The sequence below is a fragment of the Mirounga leonina genome, unplaced genomic scaffold (assembly GCF_011800145.1).
Source record: "Mirounga leonina isolate KUSES-001 unplaced genomic scaffold, KU_Mleo_1.0 Mir_84, whole genome shotgun sequence".
NCBI classification, from domain to species: Eukaryota; Metazoa; Chordata; class Mammalia; order Carnivora; family Phocidae; genus Mirounga; species Mirounga leonina.
The window spans coordinates 1,047,586-1,070,219 of NW_023270827.1; the positions used below are offsets into that span (position 1 = coordinate 1,047,586).

The 22,634-nt window shown below is 37.6% G+C and overlaps 1 protein-coding gene across 6 annotated transcripts in view; it reads left to right on the forward strand.

Annotated features, from left to right (window-relative positions):
• Positions 1–22,289, forward strand: part of LOC118002871 — a 35,214-nt gene extending 12,925 nt beyond the window's left edge. For all 6 annotated transcript variants that reach the window (XM_034993477.1, XM_034993476.1, XM_034993481.1 and 3 more), the window contains 7 exons: positions 2,657–2,778; positions 4,587–4,725; positions 7,975–8,096; positions 9,820–9,930; positions 15,856–15,962; positions 19,264–19,354; positions 22,095–22,289. In XM_034993477.1, the coding sequence (XP_034849368.1) occupies positions 2,657–2,778; positions 4,587–4,725; positions 7,975–8,096; positions 9,820–9,930; positions 15,856–15,962; positions 19,264–19,354; positions 22,095–22,211 (809 nt within the window). In that variant the 3' untranslated portion in view covers positions 22,212–22,289. The remainder of the gene's footprint in view (positions 1–2,656; positions 2,779–4,586; positions 4,726–7,974; positions 8,097–9,819; positions 9,931–15,855; positions 15,963–19,263; positions 19,355–22,094) is intronic.
• The last annotated feature ends 345 nt before the right edge of the window (positions 22,290–22,634 follow it).

Sequence of the window (22,634 nt, forward strand, 5' to 3'; positions counted from 1 at the left end):
AACTTAACCTCTGACCTCAGATTTTTTGTTGCTGTTGTTATAAAGTAGAAATGATCATAGTACCACCTATAGGAGTCTTAGGATTAAATGTCCTGTGAAAAACACTGCACCAAGTCTACCATGCCTGAAGGGTTCATTCAGTAAATGTTGTATAGCATTAAATGTGATGATTCCTCTCAGGCTGAAACTGGAAAAATGAGTTAATGTTATAGAGGGGCAGATTCTGGCTCTGCATGAGGAAGAAAGACTGGCCTGAATGTGTTCAAGCAAAGACTAAACTATCATATATGTCTATCAGAGATGAGTAGATGGATCGGCCATTTGGTAATCGGTCATAATCTAAGTTCCCTTCTCACTGGAAGACTCATTTTATAAGGCAGACCTACATGAAAACTGTGTTTTATTAACGTGACTATTTATGTTACAGAATTACGTCCAAAGAAGTTGGGATAGGAAATATCTTAGTTTAACATAATGAGATTTTTATTGGCTTCTCTAGTTATACCATTTACAAATTGAAAGAACCTGCTAAGGATCACTGGTGGGAGTGATATTATTAGAATTAAATGTGAGTCATAGAGGCTCCCAGACAGTGTTCTATCTATCTATGGAGGGAAGGAAGCTAAGTACATGTTAGGTATTAATTAGCACCTTGAGGGGCGCCTGGCTGGCTCAGTTGGAGGAGCATGCATCTCTTGATCTCAGGGTCATGAGTTTGAGCCCCATGTTGGGTGTAGAGATTATTTAATAAATGTTTAATTAGCACCTTGAGAAAATTTAATTAGATTTTACAAATACAATTAAAAAGGCCAATTTTTTGAAAAACGTATTCATAGATGCTATTTAAGTTCCACCTAAAACAATTTGGAATGAATTTTAATAGTATTTTTGTTTCTCTATAATTTATATTCTGCCTCCTTCTAGAAATAATTTGAAGCAACAGCTTAGAACATTATGCTAAATCAGGGCGCCTGGGTGGCTCAGGCGTTAAATATCTGCCTTTGGCTCAGGTCGTGATCCTAGCATCCTGGGATCGAGCCCCGCATCGGGCTCCCTGCACCGCGGGAAGCCTGCTTCTCCCTCTCCAGCTCCCCCAGCTTGTGTTCCCTCTCTCGCTGTGTCTCTCTCTGTCAAATAAATAAATAAAATCTTAAAAAAAAAAAAGAAGTTATGCTAAATAGGCAAGGAAAAAAAAAGGCCTCAAAGGCCTTCCCACATGAGTTCAGAGAACCAAATCTTTGTATTCACTACTATTGCTCAATGAGAAGTTATACAGAGAAAGATCCGTTGGATATAGGGCACAGAGTAGTATAGCTAAAAAGAAGAGTACCTTTATGGAGAAGCAGAAGACCTCCGTTTATTTCCTTGTGCTGCTGTTGGTCTGCTTTGTAACTTTTAATCATTATTAGTGACAGGAAAATAGCATTCTGCACCAACGCAAGAATTATTTTTTGTTTAAGAATGAAATCGTGAGCTTACTTAAAAACAACCAAAGATTTGGGGGCAGGGGATATGGAGACAGATGACATTTCCTTCAGGATCTCCTTGTTTTCCTTCTACAGTTATTTTAAAACAGAGTAAGAAACAATCCCTTTGGGATGCTGTTATTCTAGTAAAAATTCAATATAAGAAAGTCTTTCAAGAGAAAGGTAAAATATTTTCATTAGTAGCGTTTTCTATTCTACATTTGGCATTCCCAGACAGTAGCTAACTTTAGGAGTATTTTACTTCCAGATAAGTCACATTCTATTTAAAATTACATATGAGCTGCTTAGAAATAATACTGTTTTAGAACCAAAAAAATTAAACACAGAAAAGTAGAAACAACAGAACAATGAACACCACTTTTATACCTTCGCCTAGATTCAACAGCTGTCAATCCCGTAACCAAACTTTCTCCATCTTTATTGCTATACACACACTCTCCCTGCCATTCCCCCCAATCCTTTTTGCCAGATCATCCAAAAGTACACCATAGCCATCAGAAATAGGCTTTTTTTTTTTTTTTTAAGTAATCTCTACACCAACGTGAGGCTGGAACTCATGACCCTGAGATCAAGAGTCACAGGTTCCACTGATCAAGCCAGCCAGGCACCCCCAGAAATATGCTATTTTAATGATCATTTATCTGTTGCTCAAATGCAGCGGAGCAACATATATATTGTAAAGTTTATTATATAGTTGGTATCAGCTGTTTGTGCTTATTATCTGAAGTCTTAGGTACATTTTATTGGAGGTAGGGGTACTCAGATTAAGGTTATCTTCTTAGTAATCTCTGCGATGCTTCCTACACTTCTCAGATCTGCATAGTCAAAGAAGGAATATTTAACTACTTAAGTTTAAGACCCTACAAACTAATGGCAGTATTATTCTTGAGTAAAAATAGTTAAAATACTATGTATTTTTTTAAAATGCTTTCGTTTTTCTCAAACAGGCTGAAATAATCAAGTTTTGTATTTTCAAGCAGTTTAGGAAAAGAAAAAACTCAATATTTGAAATAGAACGTTTGTTAGAATTTGGATATTTCATTGGTTAAAAGGTTTATTTACGGCTATAAATTGATGCTATCTGACAGAAAATACGGCCATTGTGTTCACTGAGCCTAGGTATGACCAAAACCATAAAAGATATTTCTTTCCTTTTTTTTTTTTTCCAGGAGATTTTGATGAATTCACTCAAGATAATAACGACATTATGTTGAAAAACATAGCAGAGGACCTTCGGAATTGCTTACCTCTAGAAACCATGCTTTCCTCAGAACATGTAGCCCTCCAAAAAGTAAATACATTAAATTAATTTACTCTTAGTGCTACTTGGGGATTCTCCTATTCTTCCCTAATCCCACAGCCTCTCTCATCTAATTAGTCCTGAATTCTACTTTAAACCGTTTTTCATTTGGTACTTCAATGATGCCCCCAGTTCTTTTGAGTCCGTAATCCTCTGGCTCCCCAGTCATTCAACGGGTATTTTTTGAGGGCATCCTGTTTGCCAAACACTCAAACCCCTGCGCCTCCCCCCCGCCGCCCCGTTCCATGTCCCCTACCCCCAAAAAACAAGGCCAACAGTAATCTGGCCCTGCCTGTATACATCATTGTCCTGGTTTTCTCTTTCCTGTTCAATATCCCCCACTTTTATCAAAGACGAAATTCATCTCTTTGTTTTCTTCTCCTGCTTTTGTGCTGTATGGTTTTTGCTTATTCTATTCCTTCATTCCTAAAATAAGTTCTCATTTTTCTTCCCTGGACAGCCCCCTCTTTCAACCCCTTCAAATCTCAACTCTTCTGGGGTACATATGCGAGGAATATTGTTTCCTGAAACAAAGCTAATAATAATAATCTCTTCTCCCACTAATCTGAAAACAGCAACCCTCTATGTGGTTTTTCACCGTGTAGATTCCGAAGCAGAGGAACCAAATCTTGTACATTTTTTTTTTTTTAGATTTTATTTATTTATTTGAGAGAGAGAGAATGAGAGACAGCACGAGAGGGAAGAGGGCAGAGGGAGAAGCAGACCCCCCCCTGAGCAGGGAGCCCAATGCGGGACTCGATCCTGGGACTCCAGGATCATGACCTGAGCCGAAGGCAGTCGCTTAACCAACTGAGCCACCCAGGTGCCCAAAATCTTGTACATTTTCAATAGTGCTATGCACAGTGAGCACTTAGCAAATCTTAGTAAACCTCCAGTCCCAAAGGTGGAAAATAGTGGATAGTATAAAAACTGAGAGCAATATTTGTAACATAGTTTGGATGTTATTAATAAGGCAGTCGTATCAATAGCATGATATACCAAAATACATGAAACAAGGAAAAAGTATTCATTGCATGTAACAGTCGACCCCTAATCCCTTCTCCTAACAAACTATTTTTATCTTCTGTTATTTCCTTCTGGTCCTTGTGTATGTCCTTACATTTTACACGCTTATAATATAGATATGTGTAGGTGTAGATACAATTTTGTAGGTCTCTAAGTAGATAGGTTGATTCTTTATTATAGTTAAGGTAAAAGGAATCAGACATTTTTTTCTTGGTAGCTGCTTGCTATTATATCACGTTATCACCAGTATTAATAAAGGGCTGTTCATTGTAAGCAGGAAATGTTACTAACGATTTTATTATTTGAAAACTCTGCCTCTGCGCAGAGATGACTTGCTAAGTGTTTTCATGGGTCGGTCACTGACACGCAGGACTCAGGAGACCCGGTATTAGTTTAATTCTTTCCCCTTCAAATGGTCGTTTCTTTGGAGAAATCTCTGAGTAGGAGTTTCTTCATTTGTAAAATATACAACCCAGGATGGACAAGACGGTCACAAAGTACTCCTTTAACGCAAATTTTTTATATTTCTCCTAGCCACGTTTTGTATCGTTACAGGTCAAATTAAAAGTTGCTAGTGTCTCACACACACACACACACAAAAAAACACAAAAGAAGAGCAGGATGGCTCTTTGATAAGTGAAACTTGTCTTTCTCTGCCTTGTCGTTGCTCTCAGAATTTTAGCATTTGAACCACTGATGTTTTGCCTTATTTAGCAATAAAAAGAGACTCCTTTGTACTTCGTTTCTTTTGAAGTTCTTCTCCTTTCCCCCAGATACAGCAGCAGCCAGAACCCACAGTTCACGTTGATGCATTCCTTTATGATGAAGACTTTATTGATTCATTATGTGAGGAAGGAAAAATGAGCAGAAATTACTGTATGGTGTGTGGCTCACACCAGACGGCACCTTTAGGTAGGCACTCAAGTATGCAAACCTGACGACTTTGTGTATACTTTTCTCTCCATGTCCTGAGAACACAGATTCTTGACCAAGTCATTCAGTGTTTTTTGAAAGGAAAAGGCCAACCGTTCAGCGTAGCCATTACCAATTATTGAGGTTAGGGAGACCAAAGAGCAACATTGTCCAGGGAAGCTGGGTCACGTAATGTCTCCAAGGAGAGTATCTCTGCTTTTCACAGAAACTGTTGAATCAGAGGTGACTTTTCAGGTCCAGAAACTAATCACAAGTGACTGAGTACAGGGAAACCAGCTTATACTTTCCATACTTCAAAGAGATTCATAGATAAACCATACCATAATGCTGGTTCACTTACAATGATAAATATAACTGCAAGGGGGCTGAAATGTCCCAATAAAAGCATCTACTTGAGAAGTCAGATAATAATCAGATATTGTTGGATGGGCATGGATTTCGAGGACAGAGATAATCTTGAGAAAGAGCTTATTCATGCCTTGATTTGACCTAGTAGAGCATCTCCAGTCCATAACAGAGGACAACTTTAGTAACAAGATGTCTCCTGCATCTCCACCCCTCAGAGGCAGCACCTGTGTCCCAAATGGGAAGCTAGACTGACTCCATGCTGCTAATATGTTAACTCTTCTGTTAATGTATTCTTTGTTAAGGGGCTCCTGGGTGGCTCAGTCATTTGAGTGTCAGACTTTTTTTTTTTTTTTTAAGATTTTTATTTATTTATTAAAGAGAGAGAGCATGAGAGGGGGGAGGGTCAGAGGGAGAAGCAGTCTCCCCGCCGAGCAGGGAGCCCAACGCAGGACTCGATCCCAGGACTCCAGGATCATGACCTGAGCTGAAGGCAGTCACTTAACCAACTGGGCCATCCAGGCGCCCCATGAGTGTCAGGGTCTTGATTTCAGCTCAGGTCATGGTCCCAGGGTCATGGGATCAAGCCCCACATTAGGCTCCACACTCAGCAGGGAGTCTGCTTGAGATTCTCTCTCCCTCTCCCTCTGGCCTTCCCCACCACTCATGCACGTGCATGTTCTCTCTCTCAAATAAATAAAAAAGTCTTTAATTATATATGTGTGTATATATATATTTTTTTCTTTGTTCAAATTGGATATGATCGTCTAGGCTATTCCTTTAGACATGCTATTTCAGGATTCCTGGTCACTTAGATATATAGAGTTATTGCTTATGGTGGCCTACCTCTCCAGGTGAGTAATCTTGTGTTCATGTACTGATCTTAGATAATATCATTGTCAAAAGTTAACTACTACCAAATTTGTAATATGCTACTAATACAAATATATTGTATCTATATTATAATTGGGAATTAAACTCTCCTGATTAACTTAAGATTCTGTTTTTAGATAGCACTTACAGTTTCCATTTGAGGTGGTTGAAATTTACAGAACAGAAAGTGACTTAGACAAGAACAATAGAAGGAAAACTAAAAAGTGAATTGCAACTATAATACCATATCAGATCTGATTTACAGAAGTTTTTTAAGATTTATTTATTTTAGAGAGAGAGAGCGGGGGTGGGGAGGGGCAGAGGGAGAGGGAGAGAGACAGTCTCCAGCAGACTCCCCCCTGAGTGAGGAGCCTGACGTGGGCCTCAATCCCACGACCCTGAGATCCTGACCCAAGCCAAAATCAAGAGTTGGACGCTCAACCAACTGAGCCACCCAGGTGCCCCTGATTTACAGAAGTTTAAAGAAGAGATATGTTTGACAAGTAAAAATTTGAAGATTAGGATGCATTTTCCCATCTAAATCAGGTTGTAAATAGTGACTGGGTATGCAGGCCAGCCCACATAACCACAGTGAATCTGAAAAAGCTATCATCTGTGGAACTCTCCTTCCTTCTGTGACAAGGGCCTTGTCTAGCTATAAGACACTAATGATGACTCTGTAACCCAAGGCAGAAGCACTAATGTGACAGAGTAGTGAGGATGAGGATTCTAGGCAGATAAGTCTATGGTGGTCAAAGCCCACCCCCACCCCAAGTCATGCCCTTTATTTTCTTCCAGGGGATTAGCCTGCCTGCTTCCATTTTCTTTGCCACCATCCCTTAGTTATGGCCAAAGTTTCTCCCCTTCCTGACCATCATTATATTATGTAGGACATAATATAGTAAGTCTTTAAAAAATATACTCAGACTCTCCCAAATATTTGATTACAGAAACAATGGAGGGAGAAGATGGGCTAGGAAGCTTGTAGCAGTTAAAAAAACTAAGGGAAATAAGAATAATTAATGGGCATATCGTCACTTCCTTTCATACCACCCTTCTCCTGCACTCCAGAACACATTTTAGGTTGGTCAGGGCTGCCACATTGCTCAACTCCAGAGATGGTCATTCATTTGGTAGTCTATTGAAGTCGTATTGCAGTCTAATGTAGTAGTATGGGGCTATTCTGTGGCTGCTCTGGGGTAAGGTGAGAAAGCCAGATGATATGGGAGTTAGGAAGCATCCCACGGAATAGCAGTCATAGGGAAAAGAAGGGAAAACCCAAGGACCATCTAAGCAATAGCAAGAAGGAAGTGAGAGGCATAAGGATAGGGACAGGTTGCTGGGTAGCTATTCCCTAGAGGCCTTTTTAAATGTCAGAGACTTGGGGGCACCAGGGTGGCACAGTTGGTCAGGTGTCCCAACTCTTGGTTTCAGGTTTCAGCCCAGGTCATGATCTCAGGGTCATGGGATCGACCCCTGCATCAGGCTCTGTGCTCAGCGTGGAGTCTGCTTGGGATTTTTCTCTCCCTCTCCCTCTGCCCCTCCCGCTTATGCTCTCTCTCTCTCTGAAATAAATAAATCTTTAAAAATAAAAATAATTGGGCGCCTGGGTGGCTCAGATGGTTAAGCGTCTGCCTTCGGCTCAGGTCATGATCTCAGGGTCCTGGGATCGAGTCCCACATCGGGCTCCCTGCTCCTTGGGAGCCTGCTTCTCCCTCAGCCTTTCTCTCTCACTCTGTCTCTCATGAATAAAAAAAAAAAAAAAAACTAAAAAAAAAATAAATAAAAATAATTGTCAGAGACTTCATAGTTATTCTATAGCTCAGAGTGAATGAGTGCAAAATTATCACATTAATTTTTTCTAAATAGTCTCCGAATAGCTTTCATTGATTTTTAGAAGAGAAAAACATGAAATATACTTTATAAATATGGATAAAAGAATTAGAAATACAGAATAGAATGTTTAATACCCGAGCACAATTTGATGTTTATTCTGTTCTAATTCTCCAGGATTTATTTCTCATTCCTTCTCCCTCATGGAATTGAAGTTCATTTATCATCATGTACTCCCTGATCTGTCGGGAAAGGTCTTGGTTGATGTTGGCTCCAGGCTTGGCACAGTCCTTTATGGGGTAAAGTCCAGCTTATGGACATATTCAACATTTGGAAAATACTTTCTCCTCCTGCTAGCAACAGTTTTGCCTGCCACCATCCAAGGTGACAGCTTGGCTTTATTTATTAGAGTAACAGAATAAGAAGATTAAAATATTATATTGAATTTGGAATTTCAAAAGCCAGCTCTCTGATTTCCTTTACCGGTTTGTGTCTGTAACACAAATGAAGGCATATCACCAAAGCAGAAGCAGGTGACCTCATAACACTTTGCTATTTTGTCAGTCACTATTGACCTTCTAACTCTGTTTTCTTTGTGCTGTATTAAATAGTGTACTGAACTTTGATAAGAACTTTTATAAAAACTTTATAAAATTTACTTCACCTAGGAAATTGCATATGGCCATAACAAAGTCACTTAACACTCCTGGCTTCACATTCCTCACCTGTAAATAAACTACTAAATGATATCCAAGGACATATATTGCTCCAATTTTCTGTGATTCAAGTTTGAATGTAGACATTTGTGTCTGAAATATCACTTCAATGTGGCTTTTTAAAAAAAATTCAAATCATGAGTATTTGTAACGTTCCTAAATGGTTTTATCAAAAAACTTTAAATGTGGTTTCTGGTTGTCATTAGCAGACTTGTTAAAACATGTGGCCAACAGCAGTAGAGGCTCATGCCAGAAACTCTCAGTTCCCAGCATCCATTGCCTGCTCTAAACAGAAACACTTAACTCTTTAGTGCTTAGTTTATTTGTCAGTGTTAAGGCTTTTATTCTATAATTAGGAAAGATATCCATAATAGAAAATACAGTTTGTCAGATGGTTTTTTGAGGGAGAACATGGGTAAATATGATTATTTACAATATTTGCTCCACTCTTGTCCGTTTTTTGATTTGTTAGAAAAGTATATAGCTGAAAGAAATGAGGCTATGCAAGTATGTGACAGTGTTAATAAATTTAAACATATCCTCATTTTTCTTCATATTAAAATGGTTACTGATTTAGTCAACAAAAAATTTTTGAATACCTACTTATGCTCTGTTGAACATATTCTAAAAATCTATCATGAGCTATAAATACAAATTTGGTTCACGTGTGGGTGTTACTTGATGTAAAGTGATATTCAGAATATGATTTGACCTTTCCTTCCATATTAGTTTTTTGTTTTTACAATCAAAAGTGCATACATAATAATATCTAGTCAGTTCTTTATTATCCTTGTTAACTAATTGGTCGGTTATCTTTGGCAGATTGCAGACACCAGACTGACTTCCCTAAGCCAAACAGGACACATCTCCAGCCACCTTCCTCTAGTGTCAGACTGTGCATGATTTTCCATTATATTTCCCACGGGTTAACTCCTTTCTTGCTTTCCGCCGCTGTAACTTCCCAAGAAATTACAGAAATACGGTATTAAACAGAGAGTCTGTATACGATCACTTTTCTCATTTCCAGCTTTATTGTATGCACAATTTTATCAGGAAAAGTAAGAAATCAATCTTTCAAAATATAATTACTTTTAAATAATGAAATTAATAAAATACAGTCAAGATCTTGATCAGTGAGAGTCTTTGAGTTCTCGAAGTTGTAAGTTTTACATACATGTTATTTATCTTTCATTTTATTTTTACTTTATTGAATTCTATTTTTTTAAAGTGTGATTTTTCTTAATTTTATGTAGAAATGAACTCACAGTTCATTCATTTGCATCATAACATGTCTTTATTTTTTCAGGGTTATCTTTACAGTTCAGCACTGCAACTATATGGAGTAGAACTGAATGGAGATTTTTGCCAGTTGCAGGAAATGGTCATAAAAAAATACCAGTTCACTGACAGAATAAAGGTAATGAAGTACAGTTGAGACACAATGTTACATTAGTTTCAGGTGTACAGCATGGTGATTTGGTAAGTCTGTATGTTACACAATGCTCATCACGAGTGTAGCTACCATTTGTGACCATACAACATTATTACAATATCATTGACTATGTTCCCTATGCTGCACTAAAGGTACCCTTTTAAATATATATTCTGTTATCTATTTTATAGCATAATTTAGTCCAATTTCTTCTGGATTGGAGTTGGAAACTCTTTTTGAATCTATTCTTGGTTGCTGTGGTGTAGAAACAGATTGAGTTGACTTAGTACTTTTAAACCATAAAGGTGAATTTAATTATAATTACCTTCCACTCCTATTTCTCTTCCTCCCCAATTTTATTAGAAAGTAGAATTTTTCTTAATTTCCTTCATCTTTTCTGTGGTATAGTTTTGGTAGCAGCATTCAAATTTGAATCTCTAGATGTAGGTCAAAAGTGTACTTAATGAAACTTATGTTGAAAGTAAGCAAAAAAGTTAAGTAATGCTCTCAGTTCTTTACCTTCTTTTTCTAAGCTTCCAGGAGTTGTGGATGCCACAGAACGGCAGTTCAGGAGAATGATGCCCTGCATTTGGCTATAACAGAACTTTTCTCTTTTCCTGTATGTAAGGGGAAAAATAACCAGAAAAGGGAAAGGAAGTTTTTTGGTTAATGCAGTAATTCTTACCCTTTCACTGACGGTCCTACACTTCAATGGCAATGCAGAGAGATACTGAGCAACTAAGGCTCTCTGGTGTTAGTGTTGAAAGATATCTCGGTATGATTAAGGATCTAGTCCTCCCCTTTTTTATTGGAAGGAAATGTTTTTTCCTCCTTCCAAACTTCCTTTTTTCTCTCTCTTTGTTTCTCTCTCATCTTAGAGAAGCAAATGATTAAAGCAAATTTATTGTCTAGTAATAAATTCATGGATTTTTCTCACTATCCCATATTTAGTGAACAGAAACACATTGTTCTTGCATAATAATAATCACATAACAGGAATGTTGATTAAATTGAAAGTTAAGATTTAAAAATTGACCTTTTAAGAATCCTAGTTTATAAATGGGTGCCAGGGTGGCTTAGTCGGTTGAGCATCCGACTCTTAATTTCGGCTCAGGTCACAATCTCAGGGTGGTGGGATGACCCTGCGTGGGGCTCGGTGCTCAGCAGGGAGTCTGCTTGGGATTCTCTCTCTCCCTCTCGCTCTCCCCTGCCCCCCTCACGCATGTTCTCTCTCTCTAAATAAATCTTTTAATAAATAAATGGAGATCCAAGTACCTTGTTATTTTTTTAAAGAAGATGATAAAGATATGTAAAACGCATTTATTTACATGTTAAAAGGTCTTTACCCCTTGCTTTTCAACAGAGCATATGTGGATGAATGCCCACCCCACGTACTTCTGCGGCTTCAGTGGCTATTAGTAACCCAATGACAGAAAGCTGTTTTTATACCATTTTATTGGCAACCTTAACAGTTTCCTTCCTCAATGGTAAAGACAATTGTGTTTGAGAGGCCCTAAGATCAACAGAAAGGAATTCTAGGGTTATTTTTTATAGTATCTTGAAATCTTTGTAGCCTTTAAGTCTCAGGCTCTGCTTTTTGTTTTGTTTTTGTTCTTGTTTGGTCTTTTTTAACAGGACTTTCCTAAGAAGTCTAGGAATCCTTGGTTGTCCATTCAGACTTAAGAGTGAGAAACAAGCTGATTGAAGTTCTCGGCATTTAAGTAGGGGATTCTGAGCACTGTGGGCTTCAGTGTCGAGTGATCTTGTTTGGTTGGTTAATTAGTTGGGGAGTATCTGATGAAGTATCTTAAGATCTTTCCTCTTGGGATCAGTCTCCTTACTGAGTGGCAAACAACATCCTGGGGACTGAGTGGTAGAGGAAAAGAAGTGAAGCATAAGGGATTCACAGCATCCTGTCTGCCTTACTTCCCTCGTTTTCAGTACATTAGCCTTTCTTTCAACTAGTCCTGGTGTCCCCTGACCCAGACACCTTTTGTTTTACCCTTTCCAGGGTAAATAGAAGAAACCTCTATTCTTTTGCTGGGGTATGAGAAAGTCATATAGGGGTCTGGGTACTTCTAAAACTGACTTTCAACCCAATTACCTTATTTTTAGCATTTCTCCCTACTCCTTCACCCAGAAATACCTGGTGCCACCAGTTGTGAGCCTTTTTGAGATTCTGTAGTATAAACCAAGTGGGGGTCTTTGCTTTCTATCTATCCAGCTTAGAAATCAGATTTTTCTGGTCTCCTAAATTCCTTGTTAGTTCCTTTTTTTTCCCTAACTTACAAAATTTTATCTCTGTTATTTCCTTTCCCAATCCCCCGATCCTCGTGGGTATACTAAAAACACTATACTGTTATTATAATGGGGTTTCAGGATGCCATGTGTCTTATGCACTGTCTTTACATGAAAGACCCATTGATTTAAATTCTTTCTACCCTCTCCACTAGACTAAAGGGGAATTTTTCTTTATTCATATCTTGCTTATTCCTTTGATGGCACTTAGCGTCACCGGCATAGCTGTTTTTTCCCATTACTAGAATATAACATATTTGAGTGTAGATATTGTATCTCATTTGTCATGGTGTATGTATCTCCCCGCACAGTATCTCGTATATAGGAGGTGCCCATTAAAAATTGGTTAAATTATTTGGGTTGCCATGTGGCCTTTGCATTGTTAGTATTCCAGTTCGTCCAGAGCCATTTTGGGGAGTTTCCCTGGGACTTCTGTTGGTTGCCATAATTAATTGATCCACCAGATTCTTTTTTTACCCTATCTGTGGGGTGGGGTGTGGGAGAGTGAACAGAGATGGGAAAGAAAAAGAGGAAACTGTGGTATATCAGTAGGTTAATTTGCCTGCCTATTTCATATCTCAGCAACATGTTTAGAAAGTTTAAAGTGATTGTTTTCTATGTGTTCAGGAATATGTCAAAGGTGTGTTTCAGAGACTAGAGGCCCACCTAATTTAAATTATCTTAGTATTTTTCCTATTTAAAAAGGGGGATAAAATATGTTAAGAATCAGACCCCTTACAAATAAATAGTATTCTATTTTATATAGAAATCTTCTAATGCAAAATAGTTAAACTTTTTTTCTTCTTTTTAAAATAAAAGTGGTTTGTTTTGCACTTGAGAAAATAGATGTTTTCTCTTGTTATCTTGCCTGTGCTCTCTCAGACTTGTTGATTGTGGTCAAATTAATTTTTTGAGGTATATAGTTTTTATTTTTTATTATTAAGTTTTTTATTGTAATTCCTGTGTAGTTGACATACAGTGTTATATTAGTTTCATGTGTACAATATAGTGATTCAGCAATTCTGTACATTACTCAGTGCTCATCATAAATGCACTCTTTAATCCCCATCATCTGTTTCACCCATCCCCCCCTTCCACCTCCCTCCGGTAACCATCAGTTTGTTCTCTATAGTTAAGAGTCTTGTTTCTTGGTTTGTCTCTCTACTTTTTTTGTTTCTCTCCTTTGCTTGTTTGTTTTGTTTCTTAAATTCTACATATGAGTGAAATCATATCATATTTGTCTTTCTCTGATTGGTTTATTTCACTTAGCATTATACTCTCTGGCTCCATCCACGTCATTGCAAATGGCAAGATTTCATTCTTTTTTATGGCTGAATAATATCCTATATATATATATATACATATATACACACACCCATATATAATCATATATGTGTATAATCATACCATCTGTATGTGTGTGTGTGTTTGTATATATATGGCTGAATAATATCCCATATAGATAGATATAGATACCACATCTTTATCCATTCATTTGTTGAAGGACACTTGGGCTGCTTCCATAATTTGGCTGTTGTAAATAATGCTTCAGTAAACACAAGGGTGCATGTATCCCTTTGAATTAGTGTTTTTGTATTTCGGAGATAAATACCCAGTAGTGCAATTGCTGGATCACAGGGTCATTCTATTTTTAGCTTTTTGAGGAACCTCTATATTGTTTTCCACAGTGGCTGCACCAGTTTGCATTCCCACCAACAGTGCAAGAGAGTTCCTTTTTCTCTACATCCTCACCAACACTTGTTTCCTGTGTTTTTGTTTTTAGCCAATTTCACAGGTGTGAAATGCTATCTCATTGTAGTCTTGATTTGCATTTCCCTGATGATGCGTGATGTTGATCATCTTCTCATGTGTCTGTTGGCCATCTGGATGTCTTCTTTGGAGAAATGTGTGTTCATGTCTTCTACCCATTTTTTAAATTGGATTTTTTGGTTTTTTGGTGTTGAGTTGTGCAAGTTCTTTATATATTTTGGATACCAACCCTTTATGAGATGCGTCATCTGCAAATATCGTCTCCCATTCAGGAAGTTGTCTTTTAGTTTGGTTGATTGTTACCTTTAGTAGATAGTCCCAATAGTTTACTTTTGCTTTTGTTTCCCTTACTTCAGGGGACCTATCTAGAAAGATGTTATTGTGGCCAATGTAAGAGAAATTATTATCTGTGCTCTCTTCTAGGATTTTAATGGTTTCAGGTCTTATATGTAGGTCTTTACTCCATCTTGAGTGTATTTCTGTGTATGATGTAAGAAAATGGTCCAGTTTCATTCTTTTTCATGTAGCTGTCCAGTTTTCCCAACACCATTTGTTGAAGAGACTTTTTCCTGTTGCATATTCTTGCTTCTTTTGTCAAAGATTAACTGACCATAAAATTGTGGGTTTATTTCTTAGTTTGCTATTCTCTTCTATTCATCTGTGTGTCTATTTTTGTGCCAGTACCATACTGCTTTGATGACTACCGCTTTGTAATATAACTTGAAGCCTGGAATTGTGATACCTCCAGTTTTGTTTTTCTTTTTCAAGATTACTTTGTCTATTTGGGGTCTTTTGTCAAAGGTTTCCATACAAATTTTAGGATAGTTTGTTCTAGTTTTGTGAAAAATGCTGTTGGTATTTTGATAGGAATTGCATTAAATCTGTACATTGCTTTGAGTAGTGTAGACATTTTTACATCCATGAGCATGGAATGTCTTTCCATTTCTTTGTGTCATCTTCAATTTCTTTCATCAATGTTTTCTACTTTTGTTGGTTTTTTTTTAAATATTTTATTTATTTATTTGACAGAGAGAGAGCACAAGTAGGCAGAGCAGCAGGCAGAGGGAGAGGGAGAAGCAGACTTCCCCGCTGAGCAGGGAGCCCAATGCGGCACTCGATCCCAGGATGCTGGGATCATGACCTGAGCCAAAGGCAGACACTTAACCGACTGAGCGACCCAGGCGCCCCAGTGTTTTATACTTTTGAGAGTACAGGTCTTTCACCTCTTTGGTTAAGTTTATTCCTAGGTATTTTACTGTTTTGGGTGTGAGGCATATAGTTTTTAAATACATTGTTTTGTTTGCTTTTTTGGATAAATAATCAAGTAAATTTTAGATGAAAAGTCAGACAAAGCCAATAAACATACTGTGTTAACATTTTATTTTTTTTGTATTAACATTTTACAATACATAAATAACTTTTACAGTTTTTATATGATCCATTTGATTCTGTGAATCAGGACAGATATTATTCCTTTTTATTTATGAAGATACCAACTGCCTAGTGTACAAACTCAGTTGATGATGGAACCAGAGTTTGAACCTACGGCCTTTGACTCTTACAATTAATGATATAGTCATCGTGGAAAAAGCTCTGAACTGCTGGGGGTTGAAAGACTGTAATTATATGACTATGTAAACAAATCTATCTAAAACAAATATTCACAAGTTTATGGTTTTTAATTAGATACTAAATATCTCCCATAGATGATACTATTAAATATACTGTTCTTTCTCCCATTTTAATTAAGGTTGACTTCTCATATCGCCTCATATCGTTGAACCAATAGATAGTTCTTCTGTGGTTATCTTTGTTTTCTTAAATGAACTCATTCTTCTTAAGGTGCTTCATGCAGACATCTGTACCCAGGGTTCACTTCTGCAAAATGCTGATGTCATTATCATGAATAATGTCTTCGAATATTTTCTTGATGAGGCAGAACAGGCCAGGTATGTTACTTATTCAAGCAAGAAATCTGTTAAAATATATTCAGCAAACTATGAAAAGGGATTAGTGGGGTGCCTGGCTGGCTCAGTCAGTAGAGCATGTGACTCTTGATCTTGGAGAATATAAGACCCACACTGTGTGGGTCTTATGGAATATGAGAATATAAGACCCACATTGAGTGTAGAGATTACTTAAATACATACCTTTTTTTTAAAAAGTGATTGGTAAAGTAGAAGTATTTTCATATTAAACTGTTTTTTAAAACAACCTCAACAAGATTATATTAATAAGGAAATGTCTTATGCATTAAACAAAAAGTAAACTTTGTCTAAGTTTGTAAAATATTACATCTAATGGGGGCGCATATATTAAATGATACCATGACCCAAGCATTTGCTTAGCAATCAGGAATGCAATAAGATAACAATTCCTGATGGGCATTTATACTTATTCTTTTCTGTCTCCGTTTTATTTTCTTTGAAAAAACATGATGGGAATTAATTTCTATAAATGATATAAGATATAAGAATATTAACCAAAATAGTGATTAGTTATCAAACTTTTAAAATATTTTTAAGGTGGTAATAGTAGGTTCCTAAAACTATTCCACTATTCACGCAGTGGAAAAATTAGCATATCTATGATCACTTTTTTGACTTCTCTGCCACAATTTGATGCTTTGTGACCCATCAGGACCAGTAGGTCCCTCTAATTAGAAAATTCCTGTGGTCCATAGTCTGAGACATTGATTTTCTAGCTAGCTAGGATTCATGACTTTTTTTTATCATAATGGCATATGTGTACTCTAAATGCAGGAAAACTCCTTTCCATATGTACAAAATGGAATTACACAAATTCCATTTTGGATTAGTGCATCAATAAGGTTTCTACTGCAGAGAAATAAAAAGACATATAGACCATAAACAGTTAATACAGAGTGGAATCCTGAATGGCTAAACCTCTTTATCCTGCCACCCTTTTACCTTCTATGTTCTCCCCTGCCCCCAGCTTTCTGTCTCAAACACACATACACACACATACACACACACCCATACCCGTTACTAGTAGGTTAAGGTCATCATGAAATTAACAGCTTAAATATTTTTAAAAGAAACTAGTTCAAAAGAAAGCTAATCATATAATCAAAGCTCAGCCAGAATGGGTGACAATTTTTGGTCACAGGCTAAAGACCAGAAACACAACATGAGCAAAGTTATCTTAATCATAGCCCTCTTTAAGCTTAATTTCCAGTGGACAAAGTCTGATTAGCTTTTCATCTTTTCAAGTTAATAACCAGTGGCAAAAGCATTACATAATTGTTGGAGAATGAAGTAGTACCAGGTTTATGTTGTATAAGAAGTTAAAAGAGAAAAACACTTTAAAATCTTTGGAGATTCATTACAGGAAGATTTTGACTGCTGAAGAATGATGAAAGCCACTGGTGAACTTGACACCAGAAATACTGAATATTTGGGTTGTTTTAAAAGCTTTCTTGGTACATTCATACACGCTCTACGTTGTTCAGTGAATAGGTATCGACCACGTGTGCTAGTTCAGTCATTTTTCCTAAATCAGTCTAGTACAATGAATTTGAAACAGATTATAGCCATGGATGACAGTATACAGGAGAATGTTTAGAAGACACAGTAAAGCATTCTGACATTGGAATCGTTCTGACAAAACTGATCATTTACCTATGTTAATTCTGTATTATACTGAGTGAAAAAGAAAGATGGTGCCACATATAGCCTCCAAGGACTTGTCTTAATTAGAATCTGAGACAAGTAGAATGATACTGCTATAGGAGTTAGTATATAAGTAAAAACAGAAATAAATCATAATAATAGAAAATGTGTACTCAGCAAAGACTCGGGCTTCAGAATAAGTCCGATCTCATTACAGAGTAACACCCCAGATTTGTAGAGTAATTGTTAGTTTAAAAGGTGCCTCAGTGTATTTTTTGAGTAGGTGAAACAGATACAGCTACCAGAATGATAGCTTACCAGAAACAGCGAGTGCTATTCTGAGAGGCATGGCCAACCGTGCCAATTTAGTCAGCTTCTTCATTCTTCTTCATTCTTATTAAATAAACTTATAAAATACGTCATTTTTAAGGAACCACATCAAAACAATAGCTCTAGCCCAAGCACAGTGACGATTATCAAGCACTGCTACATGATTTTAGATCTAGCCTGAGGAAGAACATCTGTATCATTTTGCCTAATAAACTCCAGAATACTAAACCTAATAACCATTGCTGTAACTGCGAGAAATGCAGATGACACCGCTGCCCACCTGCCCGTTGCAAGGGATGTGTATCTCTGCTCTGCTTGGCCGTTGCTCCCTGCTAGTGGGGTGTACGGTCAACACTCACGCACAGTATAGAAAGCCAGCTCATGTCTGCACTGAATTCGTCAGACCTGGGCAGGGACTGCCTTGTGGCGCATATAAACGCACATGGCATTTCACCATGCTTTCAACCGGGCTGGCCCCACTCAACTTTGCAGGTGCCATGTTGCCCAAAAGTCTTTCCATTAAATATTTTTGACAACCAAATAAAGTATGATTTCACTCTTGATGTTATTTTAAAAGATGTAATCTACATATCAGGCTTAATTGTTAGTCTTTGCGTGGCTTCTGGCATCTATGGCCTTTCTCCACTACTCTTCCCCACCTCTACCTCCTAGCCCTTCTCCATTCTGCAGAACCAGTTTTGACACACTTCATCAAGAGTTTAAGGAGCGCTTGGGTGGCTCAGTCAGTTAAGCTTCTGACTCTTGGTTTCGGCTCAGGTCATGATCTCAGGGTCATGGGATCAAGCAAGCTCCGTGTCGGGCTCTGCGCTGGGCTTGGAGCCTGCTTGGGATTCTTTCCCCTGCTCCTCTCTCTCTCTCTCTCTTTCCACCCCCTTCCTCTCCCTCTCCCCTTCTTCCTCCCTCTCCCTCGCCCCTCAAAAAAATCAAAAGAGTTTAAGGGGCTTTAACTACTGATCCAGCTCTGACTTGTGTATTGGTTCTGAAAACTGAGTTTCAGCCTTAACAGTACCTCATAGTAACACAAATCCCCATTGTGTTGAATCTCTTCGATGTTGTAACATCACAATTTTGCCAACACCCCCTTCAGAAACTGAAGAATTTACCAATTTCTAATATTTTGCTGCAATGCTATTTCCTGCAGGCAAACATTTTGCCCATCTGGATTTCTAGGTATTGCCTGTGCTGCATTTTCTTTTGTCATCTTCATTTTTTAAAAAGTGTTCAGTGTCTGGTAAAACCTAAAATATAAGTTTTTAATATGTTGCAGAGCCTGGGAATATATCAGTCAAAATGTAAGAAAACAAGGATCGTTATTAGTAACAGTACCAAGTCTTGAAGATTCTCTCTCAGGCCTTCAGGTATGTAAGCCTCTTTCCCAGCACTTTTTTTTTAAGATTTTATTTATTTATTAGAGCGCATGCATGAGAGAAAGAGAGGAGAGAGCAGGAGCAGGGGCAGGGGGAAAGGGAGAAGCAGACCCTGCTGAGCAGGGAGCCTGATGTGGGACTTGATCCCAGGACTCTGGGATCATGACCTGAGCCGAAGGCAGATGCTTAACCAACTGAACCACCCAGGCGCCCCTTTCCAGCATTTTTATTGTCAAAACTTTTCTCCAGTTTTTTTCTGATAGCTATTAACAATATTCTAGAGATGTTCTGTCTGAATATAGTGACAGACGATAGAAAGAATAGCAGTAACTTATGGCCTAAGAACTGGTTTGTGGTTTGTTTATTGGCCTCAAGAGCTCTGAAATTGCAATTCTTATCTTGATATAGATTCCTTTGCTTCTCCAACCAGTTTTTCCAACTTGGGGGTTACACTTTTAGGTTAACAAATGCTACTAAATGTTTTTAAGAGGCTTAGAACACCCACATCATAACTTTCCCCTTAGAACAAAAGGAACAGAGATGTCTTGGGATCAAGTTCTGCATCAGGCTCCTTGCTCAGCAGGGAGCCTGCTTCTCCCTCTTCCTGATGCTCCCCTGCTTGTGCTCTCTCTCTTCCTCTCTCTCTCTGACAAATAAATAAGATCTTAAGAAAAAAAAAGAACAAAAGGAACAGAGTTGTTCAAGGCTTCTAGAATCGGATGTGTAGACTGGAGGCCCATATACTGTGCACAGTTTGGAATCTTGTACAAACCACTTCTTTGTTCCTTAGATTCTCCATATAAAGTAAGGCCCCTATTTACTAAGTTTCAGCCCAATAAGTTGACCCTATATAAAGGTTAATTAGTATTTATAAAGTTCTTAGAGACCCCTAGATGAAAGAAATAAAATATAAATGGAGTATTATAGTTTTCTTTAGTAGCGCTTTCCTTATCTATAAGCACTGCCAAATGTAAGAATCTGTTTCTTCCTTTAAAAAAAAACTAAGCCATCATCAATAATACTTCCTTAAGAAATTTTTGTCAATCATCTAAATTATAAAAGTAGGGGCGCCTGGGTGGCTCAGTCGTTAAGCGTCTGCCTTTGGCTCAGTTCATGATCTCAGGGTCCTACGATCAAGCCCCACATCAGGCTCCCTGCTCCGCGGGAAGCCTACTTCTCCCTCTCCCACTTTCCCTGCTTGTGTTCCCTCTCTCACTGTGTCTCTCTCTGTCAAATAAATAAATAAAATCTTTTAAAAAATAAATAAATAAATTATAAAAATTCATGTTTACAATAACAAGGGAAATAATCCTGAGATATATAAAGAAAAGATATTAATCTCCCCATCCCCTCCACTTAATTCTTTTCCAGGAGAGACCCATCTCATGTGTGGTGTAACCCACCATATTTTTCCATGCTTATAAAAGTACGTCTTTAGGGACGCCTGGGTTGCTAAGTCAGTTAAGCGTCTGCCTTCGACTCAGGTTATGATCCCAGGGTCCTGGGATCGAGTCCCACATCGGACTCCCTGCTCAGTGGGGACCCTGCCTCTCCCTCTGCCTGCCACTCCCCCTGCTTGTGCTCTCTCTCTCTAATAAATAAATAAAATAAAAATTTTAAAAAATATATGCCTTTTAAAATATATGGTCTCCAAGGGGGTGCCTGGGTGGCTCAGTCAGTTAAGGATCCAACTCTTGATCTCAACTGAAGTCTTGATCTTAGTGGTCTTGAGTTCGAGCCCTGCATTGGGCTCCCACTAGGTGTGGAGCCTACCAAAAAAAATATAGAGAGATATATATAAACTTAAAAAAATATATATATGTATATGTGACCATATATATATATATATGGTCTCCAATTTATAATTTCTATATAGATTGAAATAATTTTGGTGATTTTTCACTTAACGAAATAATGGTTTCACACTAAATATATAAATCTGTCTATAGATAAGCACTGGAAATTATTACTTATGAAAGAGTCCTTATGCATGAATTTTTGAATAACTTTATTGCTTTCTTGTTTAATGAAACTTCTTTATTTTTTTTTAAGATTTTATTAATTTATTTGTCAGAGAGAGAGAGCACAAGCAGGGGGAGCAGCAGGCAGAGGGAGAAGCAGACTCCCCACTGAGCAGAGAGCCCAATGTGGGACTCAATCCAGGACCCCGGGATCATGACCTGAGCCGAAGGCAGACCCTTAACTGACTGAGCCACCCAGGCGTCCCTAATGAAACTTCTATAACCAGATATATTCATTGGCGGCTCTAGAATTTCTGTGTCATAGGGACTCAAAAGTTTACAGTGTAAAGGGAAGGGCCTGATGAAGGTTATGGAGGGAGATTAGTGCCTCTCATGCAACCCCTTAGCACCATCACTGTGTATGTATGAACAGTTGTCTCTGTTCTCTGTGTATTCTCATTGTTGTTTTAGTCTTTTATTGTTTAAACCTAATGATAATTATTAACCTAGTTACGTTAAAACAATTATTCTGTATTTTCTTTATTTTTTCAAATTCCAAAATCAAAGTAAATTAAATCCTGAATCCACAGACCTACCATGTAGTACAACAAAGAATTGTTCATGTGACACCATGTAAACTTAGTCCTGCTTGTTGTAAAAAAAAAAATCTGTTGTCTTCAGTTATTTAGTTCATCATGATTTCTTGAAGTTCCAGAGAACAGCATCATTCTGCAATTTTCATGTTTGTTTATAATCTTTTTTTCTTCCAGATTAATATACAGTTATCTTCCTGGGTTGAAGAGGTACCACTGACCTACGATGTATATCCAGAAAAGCATATTGACAGAGAAGCTCTTGAACAAATTCATTTGTATAAGATTCTGTAACATTAAAATAGTCCTATCTCAGTGTAATGGTTTGTTGAGTATATTACAAATTAATAAAAAAGAAACATCACCCCAATACCCTAACACATATTTCTGTATATTCCTTTCTAGACTTTGTATGTATGTTTACATATTTGTAAATAGTCATATGGGTATATATACACATATATAGTTGTGTATAGACACATAATTGTGTCCATATACACCTTTGATTTCTGTGATAATTAAAATACCTGAATATTTTTGGTTTTCTCCTGTTTCTTTTATCTTGTTAAAAACATAAATATGTCTTTTTTTTTTAAGATTTTTATTTATTTATTGAGAGAGATAGTGATAGAGAGCATGAGAGGGGGAGAGTCAGAGGGAGAAGCAGACTCCCCGCTGAGCAGGGAGCCCGATGCGGGACTTGATCCCGGGACTCCA